This window comes from Cucumis melo, chromosome 1, assembly GCF_025177605.1.
Source record: "Cucumis melo cultivar AY chromosome 1, USDA_Cmelo_AY_1.0, whole genome shotgun sequence".
Classification (NCBI taxonomy): domain Eukaryota; kingdom Viridiplantae; phylum Streptophyta; class Magnoliopsida; order Cucurbitales; family Cucurbitaceae; genus Cucumis; species Cucumis melo.
Genome location: NC_066857.1, coordinates 10,183,993 through 10,202,760, shown reverse-complemented (window position 1 = coordinate 10,202,760; position 18,768 = coordinate 10,183,993). Strand labels below are relative to the sequence as shown.

Below are 18,768 nucleotides of genomic sequence, written 5' to 3'. Positions count from 1 at the left end.
GCAGAAGAAGAGAAGAAAAACGATGAAAAAGAAAGGCAAATCTAGAATATTAAAGAAAATGACTAGCAACTTTTTGATTTTGTTACTGCCATAAATATTTTAGTATTTTTTCATATTTATAAAAATTAACTCATCATAAATATTCGACTTATTTCAAAAGAAAACATAAAGGGGGCGTTTGGGGTTAGGGTTGATACTGTGGGCTTAGGTTAGCCCAACCCTAACCCCTGTTTGAGCCCAATATTAAGGAAACAAACCGGGGTTTCCTTAACACGGTTTCATTCTCCTCTCAAACGGCTGAAACCCTCCCTTGTCTTATCGTCTTCAACCCGTTTTCAGGCTTTCCCCTCAACCCGTGTTCCTACAAAACCCTTTTCCCTTTCGTTCTGTGTTCTCCCTCATCAAATCCCCTCAAATCTTCCTTCTTGCCGCTCGAGGTTTCATTGTTGCGGCTGGGTGTTTCACTTGCCATTTCGTCATTCCAGATCTGATAAGACAGAAACTTTCACCATTGTCTGCCAATGGTTGCCGATGGAGCTTGATAGGGAGGTATTGGACTCTTTTGAATCCAATTTTTTAGCAGATGATGAGTTTAACAATTTATACAAACTGATTTTGTTACGCCTTTTGTTTTCCATATATGTATGTAGCCTGATTTGTCAATTATGTTCTAATTTAATTTGCCTATGTTGTACTTTCTGTTGGGATTTAATTTGCCTATGTTGTACTTCCCGTTTTTCGTTTATGTTTCTAATTTTTTAAGAAACAGACGTGTTTGGTAACGTTCTTGTTTCTTGTTCCTAAAATAATTAGGAAACGTTTCTGGTTTAATAAGAAATTTGTGGAAACGATAAATTTAAAAATTTCTTCTCGTTCCGTACTATTCTCTCCTTCCGTTTCTCCTCTTCGTTCTCGGGCTTTCTTCTCCAGCGATTCTTCTTCTCTCTTTATTCTCCGTTTATTCTCCAGCTCTCTTCATGCTATGTTTCTTCTTCGTTCTCGGACTAAAGGTATGGCTCTCAATCCCTCTTTCTCTTGTCGATTTTACTAGGGATATTTAACAAATTAGTAAGTATAAGGTTTTAGTAAGTATAAGGTTTTAGTAAGTTCATAGTAAGTTTTAATTAGGGATTTTTGACAATGTATATGGATATTGTACTAATTCACTTAGTACATATTTTATAAGAAAGTTTGCATACTTTGTAATAGATCAACAAACACTTCTTGTCGTCTTAACTGCGTTCACGCTGATCCAACGTCAGATGTTACTAACGTTGGAGCTACTAATGAACGACAGTAGGCGTATCACGCATACACCGTCCGATACACGCCATAGAATAAGGCAGCTTGCGTACTTTCGCATGATACACGAGTCAGATCTTGTGTGTCACCAAAGCACGCACATGGATAGGCGAACATTCGCAGTTCTATGTCATTTACTTCGGATTGTTTTTGGTCTTTCGTCGATCGAGATTGTTGATGTTGAGGAAATGGTAGCAATGTTCTTGCACGTCCTTGCCTATGATGTGAAGAATCGCGTCATTCAAAAGGAATTTATATGGTCCAGTGAGACAGTATCTCGACATTTTAACCTCGTACTGTTGGCTGTTGTTCGACTATACGAGGAGTTGATAAAGAGACCTATTCCGGTAACAAACAACTGCAATGATCAACGTTGAAAGTGTTTCGAGGTGGACATGGTACAAGTTTAATGTATTCGAGCTATAGGTACGTGACACTTATTTCAGCGTGTTTATTTCAACCTACAGAATTGCATTGGTACGTTAGATGGAACGTATATAAAGGTGAACGTCCCCACAGTAGATTGACCTACATTTAGAACCCGTAAGGGGGAAATTGCCACAAACGTACTGGGCATCTGTGACATGAAAGGGGATTTCGTTTATGTCCTCGCCGGTTGGGAAGGATCCGCGATAGATTCGCGGATTCTACGTGATGCCCTTGCACGAGAAAATGGACTACAAGTGCCAAAGGGTATTGTTTATTTATAATCAAATAACACCCATTTCTACTTACATATTCAAAGTGCATAAACGCATGGCTTTAATAACAGGATATTATTATTTGTGCGATGCGGGTTATCCAAACGCGAAGGGATTTCTCGACCCGTACAGAGGCCAGCGGTACCACTTGCAAGAGTGGCGTGGTGCTGGAAATTCACCAACAAATGCAAAGGAGTACTTTAACATGAAGCATTCTTCGACAAGAAATGTCATTGAGCGCGCCTTCGGTGTTCTTAAGGGTCGTTGGACCATTCTTCGTGGAAAGTCGTAATATCCCTTGCAAGTCCAATATCGCACCATACTAGCATGTTTCTTGCTTCACAATTTGATAAACAGAGAAATGACATATTGCAACGACGTTGACGAGGGGGACTCCGCGTACGCGACGACCACCGCTACAAAAGACATTCACTACATTAAGACGACAAACGAGTGGTCTCAGTGGCGTGACGCACTAGCTGAATCGATGTTCACAGATTGGCAGTTGCGTAATGCTTAGATAAGAAAATTTTACATTAGAAGCCATCCGTTGTATGCGCATTTTATTGACTTGTAAAATGTACTGTTGTATATGAAATTACACGTGCCATTTGTTTGTGACTGTTAAATGTGCAATTCTGATATTACTAACGTACTCCGTATATTTCTTGTAATTTGTCATTCTCAGTATGTCAACCTCAACCCATGCCCCGAGGCATGTCTAAACGAAAGAGGAGGAGGGTACTCTTGTGGAGTGTTTAATGGAGTTGGTGTCAATGGGGGGATGGAAATCTGATAATGGTACGTTCCGGCCAGGTTACCTGACCCAGTTGGTATGCATGATGATGGAGAAACTACTTGGATGTTGTGTCCGCGCAACGACTGTAATTGACTGTAGAATAAAGACACTGAAGCAGACATTCTAGGCCATCGCCGAAATGCGAGGGCCAACGTGCAGCGGCTTTGGGTAGAACGATGAAGAGAGATGCATAATTATGGACAAATAATTATTTGATAATTGGGTTAGGTAAGGAAAATAATATAAACATCACACGACGTTTGCAATGTACATTTACTTCACAATTTTTCTATTTGCACTCATAAGTGATCCTCCCCACAGTTGCATCCTGCAGTGAAGGGACTCCTGAACAAATCGTTTTCGTATTACGACGAACTTACATATGTGTTTGGTCGTGATAAGGCGATGGGTCGGTTCGCTAAGACATTCGTCGACGTGGGGTCTAACGAGCCTGCGGGTATGAGGGATTTGACATGGCAGATGGAAATGAGGAGTTTCTACCGTGTACAGCCAAGGGATTGACATGTCGCAGGATAATATACGCGCATCACGACCTTCTCGTGCTTCAGAGGGTAGGACCGGATCGAGTGGATCCAAGAGGAAGAGGGGAAGTCAGCGAGAGGTGGATGTTGAAGGCATACATTTGACACTCGACCAAACAAACGAGAAACTCAGGATGATTGCGAAGTGGCCTGCACACGCCCTTGCTAATGACAACCATGTGCGCACGGAATTCTTCCATATATTGCGTGAGATGCTGGAACTAACGAGTTTGAATAGGGCATTATTGCAAATGAATCTTCTGTCTTGTATGGACGACCTTCGGGGTTTCGTTCTCATGCCTGAGGATGAGAGGGAGGGATTTTGTAGAGTTCTCTTACGAGACACGACGAGATAGTTTATGTTTGTACTGAACTGGGTTACTTCTTATTTGCTTACTTTTTTTGTATGATATTGACTGTTTATGCTTTTGCTATTGTAGACAAAAAAAAATTTCCGTTCATAATGTTTATTTAAAATTAAGAAAAATAGTAACAATTCACCCAGGCATTATACCAAGTAATTATATATGTTCAAAATAGGGGGACATCGCTATTGTCAATTACAAATAGGAAATAATTAATTTGTCTTTCTAAAAAATGAATTTTAATAAATTCTTCACAATATGTTTAGAAATTAATAACTGTCCTTACTAATTTAATAACATTACACATACAATAAATTATTTGCAATAACACGGGTTCGATGCTTTCCTGAAAAAGTATGCAATAAGAATTTTTTTTATCATATTTACAATCTCATTTAAAAAATATTATAGTACATAAAAAAATTTTATTAACCAACCTATATAACACTTTCTCCAAATAAATTTTATCATAAATTTCACGTAAACCTACCCACCTAATCCTTCCCGCAAACGCATCTTATCATAAATTTCACATAAAACTACCCACCTAATCCTTCTCCCAAACAAATCTTATCATAAAATCCCAATAACTTTTTCCATATAACCCTCCCCAAACACATCTTATTCATAACACTATTATAACCCTTCCCACATAATCCTTCCTCCAAACACCTCTTATCATAAAACTACATTTCTAAACCCTCCCCCGAACAAGGATTATGATAAAACTAGGTTTATCATAACACTAACCCTTCCATGAATCAACTCTTCTCTCAAACGCACCCAAAATGTTTATGTATTAATTTAAACAATTCATTTAATTTTTTTGTTTTTGTAATTTGTCAGAAAATATTCTTGAAGATGTAACCTTCTTTCAATATATCAATTAACATTTTTCTAAAATTGAATTCAGACATTTTTGCCAATATGAACATTTAAAACTTAAATTTTGATTTAAAAAGGTTAAATTATAAAAACTGTTTATTAGCGTTACAAATAAACATCCTCAAATTTCAAATGTTTCGAGATTATCCTTAAACTTTCCAAATAAATTAAATACTCGTTCGAATAAAAATCACTAATATGCTGGATAAAAAATATGAATGAGTTTTCAAAAATTTTAAAAGTACCCTAAACTAAAAAAAAAAAAAAAAAGAATACCCTTACTATTATTATATGAACAAAAATTGTTAATAATCTCTGACACCTCTATTTTTCATCTTTTTCTTCCCTCCTTCGTTAGTACATTCTTAAACTCCTTTTTGTTAACTATTTGACATTTGATTTTTGTCATGATAAATTAAAGTTTCTATTCCAATACTAATCCTAAAGGTGTAGTTGAATTTTTATTAAATTAAAGTATTTTTTGAAACTTTTGAAAATTTTTGAATATTTTTTAAATAAAATTTTCAAAGTTTACCTGAACTTTTTATAAAAATTTAAGAATATCTTTTAAATTTAAAGAACCTTTTGACGCATAAAGTAAAATAGGGTTATTTTAATTTATGAACAATTGTCAAAAATAATACAAAGTACAAAATATTTACAAAAATAAAGTGGAGGAGAATCGTAAAAAATGAAAAATTTGATAAAATATTTACAAAATACAGTAAAATTTTAAATTTTATCAATGATAAATATTAATAGACACTAGTATGATTCTATGCATATTGATAGACAATAATAGAAGTTTATCAATATCTTCATTTACAAAATATAAAATTTTGTTATATGTCGTACTATATCGATAATATATTTTTATATTTTTAGTAGTTATTTTAATGGAGTTTCTCTTTATACTCTATTTATCCATTTTTATAATTAGCCCTTTAAAAACCATATAAAAAGATTCCAAAATATCCCATGGAAAATAAAATGCATAAAGAAAAAAGAGAAGGAAAGATAATAATAATAATAAAAAAATGATGAAGCAAAGAAGGAAGGGGCAAAAGTGGGGTCCAAAATCCCAATTATTCTCACACATTGGCTGACAGTAGGAGATGGATTTCCCCTCCATGACCCACTTCAAGGACTTAACTCATTTCTAATTCTACCCACCAAACTCAAACAAAAATCCCTTTCAATCCCATTTCTCCATTCCCCTTCCTCTATTGAAATTCCCCAGGGAAAAACAAATGCGTTCTCAATCCATCTAGTTTCGACGATTTAATGCTTGTAGGACAATCCTTCAAGTTACCAGCGACGATGACGACCCAAATTTCCGATGCCCAGAATCAATAAACCGGACCAACAGCGACTGTAGCCAAGAAAACCATTCTTTTTTTGTTTTTTCAATCATCAGAACCAAATTTGATTCCATTTCTCATCTGGGTTTCATGGAGAAGCCGATCAAAGCATCGCAATCCTCTTCCACGAAGGTCGCCTCTTCGGTTTTGCCGTATCAGACCCCTAGGCTCAGAGATCATTACCTTCTTGGGAAGAAACTTGGGCAGGGCCAATTTGGAACAACGTACCTTTGTACTCATCGAGCCACAGGGGACCTTTATGCTTGCAAATCAATCCCCAAACGGAAGCTCCTGTGTAAAGAGGATTATGAGGATGTTTGGAGGGAGATTCAGATCATGCACCATTTGTCCGAGCATCCCAATGTTGTTCAAATCAAGGGGACGTATGAGGATTCTGTGTTTGTGCACTTGGTGATGGAGCTTTGTGCTGGTGGGGAGCTTTTTGATAGGATTTTGCTCAAGGGTCATTACAGCGAGAGAGAAGCGGCCAAGCTAATCAAGACAATTGTTGGAGTGGTGGAGACTTGCCACTCTCTTGGGGTTATGCATAGAGATCTCAAGCCTGAGAACTTTTTGTTCGACAACCCTGGTGAAGACGCTAAGCTGAAGGCCACAGATTTTGGGCTCTCTGTTTTTTATCAGCCAGGTCAGTATGTTGATTTTGTTCCCTAATTTGTGTTATCTGTGTTCTCATTGCCACGGCGTTTGTTTTCTTTTTTCTTCTTCTTTTAGTCTCATGTTTAATTTGTCGTATTGGTGAACTGGACTCTGCTTGAATATCTTTGGAGATTTTTACTAGATTTGGGTCATTAAAGAAAAGGAGAAAAGAATATATGCCACAAACCCATTATTTGTACATGCTTTTTGGGTGTTACTTGCTGCAGAATATACCAGTTGTTTAGGTACCTTTATGGAAGCATAAGCGTGTAATCAAGAAGAGATGCGTATCAACTAGGCAGCCTTTAAGCTTTAGCATATGTTTTTGGCTTCCTTTCTTTTGCATTTTTGTCAGAATTTTTAGTGTCTAACATGTAGACATCGCCCAGTATATAAAAACCTTCCATGGAGAATCATGTTTTTAAATATATTTATTTTTGACCATTGGGAAATGATGATGTTATAATGGCTGAGTCCCTTTATTTTAACTCATGCATAAACACTTCAATCTTCTTTGCTATTGCTAGTTTGTTCATTCGTTCTTTTACTTGTATATCAATCTGGAATAGTTTCACCCCATGAAATTCTTCAAATGGCCAGCTTTCTCCAGTTGGTTTTTCAATAACATTCTTTCAATTATTAACTGCTAACTGGTGGATAATGGTACTATTTTGGGTGCCTTTTCCTGACATAGGCTTTTGTGCAAGTTGATATTTTTTATTTGGACTGTTCTGTTCAAGCTATATGCCTCTCCTTCTTTCTTCGGTTAAAGGTATGCTTTCTTATAAAAATATGTTTTCTTAACTGCTACTTAGTTTTCTGTTTTATGTATTTTTCTTTCTAGGAAACTCTTTCTGTGATGTAGTTGGTAGCCCATATTATGTTGCTCCCGAAGTGCTCCGGAAGCACTATGGGCATGAGGTTGATGTATGGAGTGCAGGTGTTATCCTCTACATCTTATTAAGTGGTGTTCCACCTTTTTGGGCAGGTACATGAGTACAAATTTGTACCTAAAATTGTTTGTTATGAATTTTTTCTTATATTATCTCTAAACTTGTTTTCTTTCCATCATGTTTCTCAAACAGAAACTGATTCAGGGATCTTCCGACAGATTTTATATGGGAAGCTAGATTTCAACTCTGAACCATGGCCCAACATTTCAGATAGTGCTAAAGATTTAATTACTAAAATGCTCACAAGAGATCCAAAGGAGAGAATCTCTGCCCATGAAGTTCTTTGTGAGTGATTTTAGATCCTTCTGTAGGAAAAATGCTGTTTCAACTCTAACAGCATTGTGCTTTTGCGTAATTGCTTCTGATTAACATGGCTCGAATTCTTTTTGCTGTTAAGGTCACCCATGGATTGTAGATGACACAGTTGCCCCTGACAAGCCTATAGACTCTGCAGTTTTGTCTCGGCTAAAGCAGTTCTCAGCTATGAATAAGCTGAAGAAAATGGCTCTACGTGTAAGATTCAATCCTTGTAGGTTTTCTTTTTCCTATATCATCTGATAATCTATTTATTCCCGGTGTTGGTGTTGTATGAATTCATTTAGGAGTCTGTCTAAGACCCTCACTGCTTTTGGACGAATCATGCTAATATAATGACATCAATCTTTAGGATTAGGATATAAACAATTGAGATAGATTATACCATAGAAAAAGAAGACATAGAGCAGGGTAGAAAGTTGAAGAGATGAACAAATGAAATACTATGCATTACCACCCTCTTCTATCTCCTCCCTTCTCATTCCAAATCGTTTGTTCCTACCTCATCTACCTCAATTAATCTGATCAGTTCTCTGAGATTTTGATTTGTCTTTCATTAGTTATTATTGTTTCATCATTTATTTTACATCCTTCCATCTTATTTAGTTATCCTTTACGATAATCTTGGTGACTTTTAGAAGAGATATGGAAGAAGTTGCTGTGTCAGAAATATGTAGTACAACATTTGGTTGGAAGCAGATCAATTTTTTTTTTTTTTATAGAAAATATGAATAATCAGGTGATTCCTTTCTTTGTCCTCCATTTGTGATGGTTCGAATGCTCTTTTGGCAAATTATTTCAGCTTCCAGTTAACAGGGCATTTCTTCAAGTAAGATAGAGACAATGATGGCACAACTTGTCTGTCGAAGTGAAGGTCCTCCTGTGGTTGGTACATTAAGTGTGTTGTTTGGCCCCCATTCGGAAGGACGAAGTTAGTTCAATTCTTTGCTGGTTTTGCTAAAAATGGATGGCTCATCTTTTGGAAAGCGCTGAAAGATCTCCTCAAAAAATATGAAGAAATGTACTGGTCTTCAATTCAATTACTCAAGCAATTTACGATAAAATCTCCTTCTCTAGGGTGTAGCATTCTCTGTACGGGGAGGTGGAGGATCTTGACCATAGTCTTTGGCTAGGCATAAGGGAGTGATAATTGATGAGTTCCTTCTCTACTCACTTTTTGTGAGAAGAGTCATTTTTGCTATTTTATGAACTCTTAGGGTTGAGAGGACAATAGAGTTTTTAGAGGGATTAAGCGTTCTCCAAGAAATATTTGGTTCCTTATTAAATTGAGTGCTTCCTTGTATGCCTCAATATTGAAGTTTTTTCTTTTTTAAATTATTTATTTAGTACTTTGGTCGACTGGAGACCCCCTTTTAGAGTCTGTCTTCTCTTTTTTGTGGGCATTTCTTTTTGTTCTCCTTATGTTCTTTCATTTGTCTCAATGAAATTTGATTATTCCTTTAAAAAAATCCCTCTTTGTTGACCGTGGGTAAGGGAAAGCCTCTTATAAGAAGTTGCACATATGTTGCAATTGTGAAAAAAAGAATCTGCGATGTACCTGAACCTTTAGCTTCCAGGGATTTCTTCTGTAGAAAACTCAAATGAATCATTAGTTTAGGTAAGAAAGGATAAATAAGAGGTGAAATTGAGTTTCAGTATGTTTTTGGTGTTTCTCCAGGTTATTTTCTCACAATAGTTTGTAAATTGAAGAAGCATTAAAAGAGTATTTCCAAGTCTCAATTTTGATCAATCCTGTCATGGCTGCTAAGGCTTTGTTGCAATTGGAGGCCAATATTAATTCCAAATTTTTTGATGGAAGATGTAGGCTCTTTGGAAAAAACTTCATTTGAAATTTGAAAGTGGTCAGGAGAGAAGTATTCTCTTCTGAAACATATTAAAATTAAAGGCCATGGAAGATGGATTTCCATAAGGAATTTACCTTTAACTTATTTGAAAAGCTGCAGTTTTGAAGCAATTGGTATTTTTGTAATTACTTTGAGGGACTTGTAAGCATTTCTTTTAGAACTCTTAGTTGGTTGATTGTTCTGAAGCTTGTATTGAGGTCAAGAAAAGCTTGTGCGTTTTCTTCCAGCAATCATTGAGATTAAGGATAGAAAAAGAGGGAATTCTTTTGGTTGATTTGGGGATGTTACTTCTTTGTATCCTCCAACGATAATCAATCATGATCTAACCCTAAATGACTTTTCAAATTCCTTGGATTTAAATAGGACACAAGTTGCCTTTGAAAAAGGATACAACAAGGCTGCAAAGATGAATTCATCATTGTCTCGACTTTGAACATGCTAATAGATGGGCTAGTTACGCCTCTTGAGAATGTAATTAATATGCCCATTGGATTAGAGATTTACATTTTAGATATTTCTTTTGAAGTGGAAACGGTTCTCTTTATTAATAGATAAAAAAAGACAGTAGCTCTAAGTACAAGAGGGTTATACAAGAGTCAAGGGCTAAACAAGAAATAGGGATTAGTAGTTGCACCTGGACATCTCAACTATTTTGACACTTCCTTAGTGACCTCATCATATCTAGAAGTAAAAAAGCAAAAATGGGAAAAAAAAGCTCAATATCAAGCCATGATAATGAATCTTTACTGGTTCATGACTAGTAAGGAGTTTAGTACAAAAAGAAGTACCATAATAAAGGGGGGAGAAGGAGTCAACAGAATAAAATAAACACAACAGAATTAAGGCAGAAAGATAAAAGCTCTCCAATTTAAGTTGAGATCTTGGATTGTGTAGCTTCCGAAAAGTTTTGAGAGGGAGCCCCAGAAAGAAGCATTTCTGTGTGCTATGTCAAAATGATCAAAACAGCCCATTGATTTATCATGATGACTCTTTGATACCTTTCAAACCAAATTTCTGCCAAGATATCTTTCACTGCATTTTTCCAAAGTAGGCTTCTTTATGCAAATTGGATCCTCTTAATAGGTCTTCACATTATCTTTAAAATCTGCTTCAAAAACCCAAGGTAGATTAAACTTTTTAAACAGATTTTCCCAACACGAAGCCGAATATTTACAGAAAATGAATAGGTGCAGTGGGTTTTCTTTATTCTGTAGACACAGCAGGCAAATGGTGGGGGAGAGGCAGCTGTTAGGCATTTTATGTTGCATAACTGAGGATACATTCATATTTCCCACCATCATAATCCAAAACAGAATATTCACCCTTCTTGGGCTGCCAGATTTCATAATGGCTTTAAAGAGTGGTTTGTCCAAAGGGGAGGAGGATGATAAGTGATGAGTAAGGGGCTTTACCGTTCACTGCCATTTAAAGACCAAACCCGACTGTGTTGGTTTTCAGAAGGGCTTTTATCTGCAATTTTACTGAGAAGTGATTGGAATTCTGTGATCTCCTCATCGTTTGGCAAATGTGGAAAATAATTGACCACGATGCCAATAAAAAGTCTCAGCGATCAGCAACTGAACCATTGGGAATATGGCAATTCTAAAAAGTTGAGGGAAGGCAGAATTAAAAGGAATCTCACTCTCCCATGGATCTAGCTAAAAGGCTATCCTTCTACCATTTCCCAATCTAAAAGTTGCTAAAGCATCTATTTTCAGCCATGATCTGGAAATGCTGACCCAAGGGCTTCTCAAACATTTTCCTTCTTTGCCTGCAGTGTGCCATTTAAAAGAATCTTTGCCATGTATGCTTACCACTTTACACCCTAGAGAATCTTCTTCCTCCAAGTATCTCTAGCCTCGTCTAGCTAAAAGGGCCAAATTTCTTGCTTTGATGCCTCCTAAACCGAGACCACCATCCACCAAATCTTTGGGGACTGTTTCCGATCTAGCTAGGTGATTAATTTTGCTGCCTCTGTGCCCCTCCCAAAAGAAATTCCTAAGAATTCTTTCAAGTTTTGAAATGACTCCTTCCCACCAATGGTAGACCAAGGTAGATAGCCGGGAGATGATCTACCTTGCATTTTAAGATGGCAGCCATGGACAGCAACTCACTTTCAGCTACGTTGATCCCACATAAAGCCGACTTATCCCAATTAACTTTTTGACTGGAACACCATTCAAAAAGCTCTAATGTCTGCCTCAGATTGTCCATCAAACTGCTGCCATAATTGAAGAAAAGAAGAGTACCATCCGCAAACTGAAGACTGCACATGTATCTTGTCGTTGCCCACCGCGAAACCTTCATATAGACCATTATGATGCAGAGTTTCAACTAGGGAACTGAGTACTTAGCTTACCAGTAGAAAGAGGAAAGGTGATAGGGGTTGCCTTTCCTGATTCTCCTTGAAGCAAGCACTCTTCCTCTTGGCCCACCATGAATGAAAACCGAGTATCTCGGAGTTTTAACACAGCCCATCATCCACTTCTGGTCAAACTTTTTGCTTTTCTAAATTTTCTCGAGGAAGTCCCATTCGATCCGGTCGAAGGCTTTTTCCATATTGAGTTTAAGGATCCAACCTTTTTTCTTCTTAGCCCAATAATCTTCAACAGCTTCATTATACCAACAATGTTGGGATCTAAAATTTGCCTACCTTCTATAAATGCGCTTTGTGAAGGAGAAAATGATGCAAGGCATTTACCTTTTTGGGTCTTTCAGCCTTGCCACCAACCTTGTAAGTCAAGGTTGTGAGGCTAATTGGTCTGAAGTCTTTTACAGCCACCGCATTAATACCTTTTTCTGGATCAAACATATGAATTTGTCCTGCACACAAGCATTTAATCTACCATTTCAATGAAAATCTTCAAAAGTAGAGATTAAGTTTGGTTTAACTAAATTTCAATATTTAATAAGCAATTCAGCGGTGAAGCCATCTGGTTCAGGTGCTTTGCATTTTCCAAGAGGCTTAACAGCAGCTTTTATTTCGGTCTCTGATAACTTTGCTATCAACATTAAATTCTAAGTGGGAGTTACACAAGGCCAATCAAAATTTATCAGAATGAACCTCGGACCCAGACTTTTAGAAAAGAGTTTAGAATAAAAATCCAGAATTAGGCTTTCAATTTCTCTAAAGGATTTGGTGGGCACCGTGAAATCATTAACTAACTCTGTAATCAGATTCTTCCTTTTTTTGGCTGCCAGGAACCTACGGAAGAAGCTTCTGTTTTCATCTCCCAACCATAACCAATTCAGCTTACTTTTTCTGGATTAAATTAATCTCCTCAAATGGGTATACTGACATCAGCTCTGCCTTGAGAAAAGATCGGGAGGCTAAATCAGAATCTGAAAGACTTGTTAAATCTGCCAAAGCATCTAATCTTTGTATTTCAATAATCAGTTCTTCTTCTCTTCTTCTCTGATTGTTCTGTGAGTCAACCAGGCACCCTTTTACTGCATTATTCACCTTCCTTAGTTTAGAATTAAAAGCAAATCCTGCCCAGCCTTCTGAACTACTGCAGTTCCATGCTCTTTCAAATTACCAGGTTGCTTTCTTTGTCGAGTAACCGGATATTACAAAATCTGAAGGGGGAGGGTCCCCAACTGAAGGAACCAGTCTCGAGGGAGATGGGAAAGTGAACAGAAAATAGGCAAGCTTGCTTATAGCTCTTATGTTTTCGAATTCATCATTCCGTGCTTTATTTATGAAGAATCTGTCCAGTAGTGATCTTGCAATGGAAGTTCCTTCTCGAGACGATGTGTACCTGCCATTACAAAGGGGAACTTCCAACAACTTAGCCTTACAATAAAATTATTCAACAGCCACATACCTCTTGTTGTTCTTCCAACAGGGAATCTCTCATGTGCCCATCTTGTGATACTGAAATCTCCTCCAACAGACCAAGCATCCAAGCAAAATTCTGAAAGTTTTCTGGTATTAATAAGGAGCTTAGGCCATACATATCACCATTCTCTATAATCGTTTGGATCATATACATTGGTTATCCAGCAAGTTTTTCTACAGAGACTGATGCATTGTACTGTCAAGGAGTATCCGCCCCTTAGAGTCTCAGTGACTGATAATTTTTACTTCTGTCCAACATGATTAGCATTCCTCCCAAAGTTCCAAAAGTCTCGACCCGATCCCGTCCAATGTCTTTTGAACTCCACGGTGATTTTATGAAAAGTGCATCGAATTCTTCTTTCTTAGATTCTTGTATAAGGATCACATCCGGCATGTGTATTTTCAAGAATCTTCTTAGGGCTAATCTCTTGTTAATATTTTTCATTCCTCTCGTGTTCCATGATATAATTTTCATTGTTCCACTTCCAAGGTATTTAAACTAAAGCCTCTTGTCGAACTTAGGCCAAGATCAAATTGCACTTGCCAACAATAGATTTCAAGTGTGCTGGAATTTCACAAGGCTAATTCTGTGGTGATGGTTCTGAACAGTGTGTTTCATTGATCGAATCTTCCTCGCTGTGAAACAGAGCATTGAGATCAGTGTCAAGGGGTTCCTTCCAGTGCTGATTCTCTTTTTCATCTGGTTTTAAAATTGCCACTTTTTCCATCCTTGCGACAACTGCATAGATTGACACTTGCTTAAAGAGGAAAGATAATTTCACTATTTTTTAAAATATTTTTCGTCTTTATTTTATTGCCACTGCCGCCTTAGACTTTGTTTCCTCACACTATTTCAATCAATATTGCTCCAAAATATATTATTCAAGTTTTTAATTCTGTCATTTTCTGTTGACTACGTGCTATAATAATTTCTAATCAAGAACATTTGTGTTTTTCTCCTCTATTTTTTAATTTCTTCCTTGGTTTTCTCTAAATAACTTTTCTTGTTGGGTATTCTTTCTCAATGTTTCTAATTATTGAGGTTTTCTTTTTTGTTCTAGTTTAAAGAGTAGATGTGATTTTGCCACATGAATGCTATGAAACTAGGAATACCAATTTGTTTAATAGATATTTTCAATGGTTTTTATTGTATTTAAAATGAGGCTTATGTCTCAAACCACCTCAAGGTTTACGGAAAGCCTCAAAGCGGCATTTAGAGTTCTTAAAACGTGGGTTTGAAGTTGTTTCTTTGAGAGACATGTCTTAGGTTTGTCAGTAAGTAAAAGTTGTAGAAAGGCGATTAAGAAGTTTCTTCCCACTTGCCTTTTCGTGAGAAAGGTTCATTTTTGTTGGAAATCGGAGTTCATGTTATTTTGTAGGGTCTTTGAGGGGAGAGGAATAATAGAATCTTTAGAGGGAGGAGGGAGGTTGAAATTTTGGAGTTGTTGTAGACCTAGTCTAAGGAGCTTCCATCTATTGTCCCCTTGGTATGTTGTGTGGTGGGTGAGGGAAAGGAAACTTAGTTTTGGGAAGAACAATTAGAGGGAGATAGATCCCTCTGCCCTTTGTTTCCTCGTTTTTTATCATACATCTTCCAGTCTAAATTCCTTGTTTGGTCGGGGAGCTCTTGCTCTTTTTCGTTTAGGTTTTGTTGTTTGTTATCTGATAGGGAAACAACAAATTTGGTCTATCTTGTCATTACTTGAGGAGTTTAATTTTAGGTATGGGAGGAGGGAATAGAGGGTGCAGAGTCCCAACTCTTTGAAGGGATTCTTGTGCAAGTCTTTCTTTTGTAGTTTGATTGACCCTTCTCTCGTGGGTGTGTCAGTCTGTTTGCTCTTTGGAGGACTAGGACCCTGGGAAATTTAAGTTTTTACCTGGCGAGTTTAACTTATTAGATTGACCTGTGAGGAGGTTGCCCTTGTTAGTTGAACAATTCATTTGTATTCTCTGCTGAAAAGCGGAGGAAGATTGGACCATATATATTTTTTTTGTGAGTTTCGTTTGGAGTTACTTTTTTAAGACGTATGGATTTATGTTAGCTTGACGGAGATGAAGACAAAGACTACCTTGAGCCTTCCTCAGAAATTTCTCTCTCAAGTCCAGGGAGCCTGATCTTGGAGAACCCGTTTCCTCCCTTGGTCAAATCTCCTCAAGACATTCCAGACGACTTCCAAACGATTTTGCAGAATGACTCCTAACCGAATGAAAACGAAAACAACAATCAGATTGTCCTGATCGAATCTTCTCATCACATTGAAAATAACAAAACTATGGAATTAGAAAGTGAAAACGGAATTGGGACCACCTATTTCGTCTCAAAAGTCGTTCCCTCTGAATAAAAAGATGGTAGAGGCTTTGGTTGACTATAACTTCTCTTTTTCACTAATTGGAATATATTTCTCTGTTTTTTATAAAAAGAAAAGAAAAAAAAAGTAAACCATATTGTAGCTCAGGCCTCTTATTTTAATCGCTCACCAAATTTGTTGTCTACTATGACATTTTTCTCTTGGCAATGTGCATTTGTCTCTAATTTTAGTCCATGTGGTTTGTGCAGGTCATAGCAGAAAGACTGTCTGAAGAAGAAATTGGTGGCTTGAAGGAATTATTTAAAATGATCGACACTGATAACAGTGGGTCCATAACATTTGAAGAGCTTAAAGCGGGGTTGAAAAAAGTGGGCTCTGAACTCATGGAATCTGATATCAAGTCTCTTATGGATGCGGTACATAACTTGTCCGATACCTTTGTAGAAATATTAAACCTCTTTTTTGAAGCAGTTTGGTTTTGATTTTATATGTTTTGGTTAAATTGCTTTGCATTCGAACTTTATGTTTATATTTGTTCGGGCCTGATTATGAGAACGTATGATTTCCTTATTTTTAACTTTCATAAATCCCTGTCCTTATTAAATGTCTGATATGACATGCTGACTAGGCTAACAATTGATAACTTGGTACAATGTGGCACGAGGAGTGGACAATCAGTTAAACTAAGGATGGGTGGGCGGGCAAAGGATATTCAATGGAATAGATGTGCAAAATGCATAATCTCTCTCTCCCCCCCCCCCCCCCCCCCACTTTTCCTTTCTTTGTTCCAGCTGGAAGACTGATTTTTTTTCGAGTTCATTCCACATTATGCCAAATCATGGCGTACTTGTCCATGTAAACATTTAAATTGTGGCGTTTGAGGACGGGGACTGATCATAATTTAAATAAAAATACTTGGGGACAATTTGCACTATTTGAAATTCGGAGACTAATTTTATAATGTGAGCATTACTTTTTACAATGATCTTGATGGAACTCCTGGTAATCAATTACAATCTCTCTTTATTGAAAGTAATTCTCAATTACAAGTAATGATCCTCTCTCTCTTGGTTATTCTGTCTTCCAAGAATTAACCAAAGACTTCCTCATAAGACTTTTCCTGCCTATTCACTAGTCTTCTATAGCTATTTATAATGCACATATTCAACTACTTCTTTAACAGATTTCCTAACTAACTTTCTAACTATTTCTGTAACAAATTTCTATAACAGCCTAACTATTTATTTGGTTGTTTAGGCTAACTAACTTGCTATCTATTTCTTTCCTCTATGGCTGTACTGATGTATTATAGGAGGTGGTGGTCTATCAGATCTCTGCAGATTCTAATTGAGGCATTTGTTCCCTTTTCTTTCACGATCGTTCCTAATCTAAATGACCTGCATTATCTTGCTGCCTCATCTTTGAACAGGCTGATATAGACAACAGTGGAACCATAGACTATGGTGAATTCCTTGCAGCTACGTTGCACCTAAATAAGATAGAGCGAGAGGATAATTTAGTTGCCGCCTTCTCCTATTTTGACAAAGATGGTAGTGGATATATCACTATTGATGAGCTTCAACAGGCTTGCAAAGATTTCGGTTTGGGTGATGTCCATTTGGATGAGATAATCAAAGAAATTGATCAAGATAATGTAAGTCTTTATTTATTCACTGAATATCTTCGTATTGGTGATATGATTGCAATTTTGATTCCCTAAATTTTGCTTTATTCTTCAGTATACCTTTGTGTTCTTTATTCAACCGTATTTTCTACTTACCATGCATAATTGTCTTGTGAAAATAAAAGATAATGCAAGTTTTTGTTTAGCCAATCCAAATGCTCTCAACCAATTTAGGTCAACATAATTGTCTTGGAGCGGGCTTTTGGTGCCTTCTTGGGATTAGCGATGGTAGCCTAATGCAGGGGCTGTACGCCAGCAAAATATATGTTTATAGTCTTATATATTTCTAGAAAAAGGATATCGATGCTGATATTACATCTTTTTCTGCATCCGTACTCTAATCATATTTGCTTGTCTGATGGGGAAAATCTATTTGTTTTTCTTTGTGGAGAAATGACATCTCTTCTCCCGAAATTACTAGAAAAGAAAAACGTTCTCCAGGCTTGAATATTCACTTTGCTGTTCTCTATATCTTTTTCCTTGCAGGATGGTCGTATTGACTACGAGGAATTTGCTGCAATGATGAGGAAAGGCGATGGAGGTGTCGGGAGAAGTAGAACTATGAGAAGCAACTTGAACTTCAATTTGGCTGATGCTTTTGGAATAAAAGACAAACCTTTAGAAAACTAACAGGGGATTATGCTGTCCTAGGTTTTGTAATTTGTATAGTTGGCTAACTGTTAAAGTGCAGAAAAGTATTCCATAGCTTCATGACTAAAAGCTTTTCAATTTTGATTTTTGCTTTTGAAATATGCCTTTTTCTATTCTTGAAATTCTTAAATGCTGAGGGCTTTGAATTTTTCCAGACATGGCATGTGAATTTCAAGAATGTTCATTCATTTTTAAGTTAAATGAGGTTCCAAGAAGTCATGCCATAAATCTTTTTAGAATAAAGAGATTTAGTTTTTTTCTATTTCTTTTTCTTTTTTGAAAAAAATTGTTATATCATTATTTATTTATTTACTTGTTATTTTTTCCGGTTTGAAAAAATGCAAGATGAATACTGTTCTTATAGGAAAGCAATGCGTAAGCTGGTTTCTTAGTGGACGTTTGGATTTGATTTGTATTCAAGATTAGTGTGGAAGGGCGAAACTTGTATTTTTGGTGCTGGTTGAGTTTGTTTAGTTTTTAATGCTTCTGTTACAATTGCAGGGTTGGGTTGGTTTTCCTTGTTTTTTAATTATTATTA

At 36.7% G+C, this 18,768-nt stretch overlaps 1 protein-coding gene across 3 annotated transcripts; it reads left to right on the top strand.

Annotated features, from left to right (window-relative positions):
* The first annotated feature begins 5,597 nt into the window (after positions 1–5,597).
* LOC103500438 (calcium-dependent protein kinase 11) lies at positions 5,598–18,492 on the top strand. Of its 3 annotated transcripts, XM_008463740.3 has the most exons (7): positions 5,598–6,601; positions 7,457–7,600; positions 7,698–7,850; positions 7,963–8,078; positions 16,144–16,311; positions 17,325–17,549; positions 18,066–18,492. In XM_008463740.3, exons 1-7 carry the CDS (start codon positions 6,046–6,048, stop codon positions 18,207–18,209), a joined length of 1,506 nt encoding a protein of 501 aa, XP_008461962.1. In that variant the 5' UTR covers positions 5,598–6,045; the 3' UTR covers positions 18,210–18,492. The 3 variants fall into 3 exon arrangements, with proteins under 3 accessions (XP_008461962.1, XP_050938295.1, XP_050938314.1); XM_051082338.1 differs by lacking the exon at positions 18,066–18,492 and having other exon boundaries at positions 17,208–17,326; XM_051082357.1 differs by lacking the exons at positions 17,325–17,549; positions 18,066–18,492 and adding an exon at positions 16,524–16,836.
* Positions 18,493–18,768: the final 276 nt, after the last annotated feature.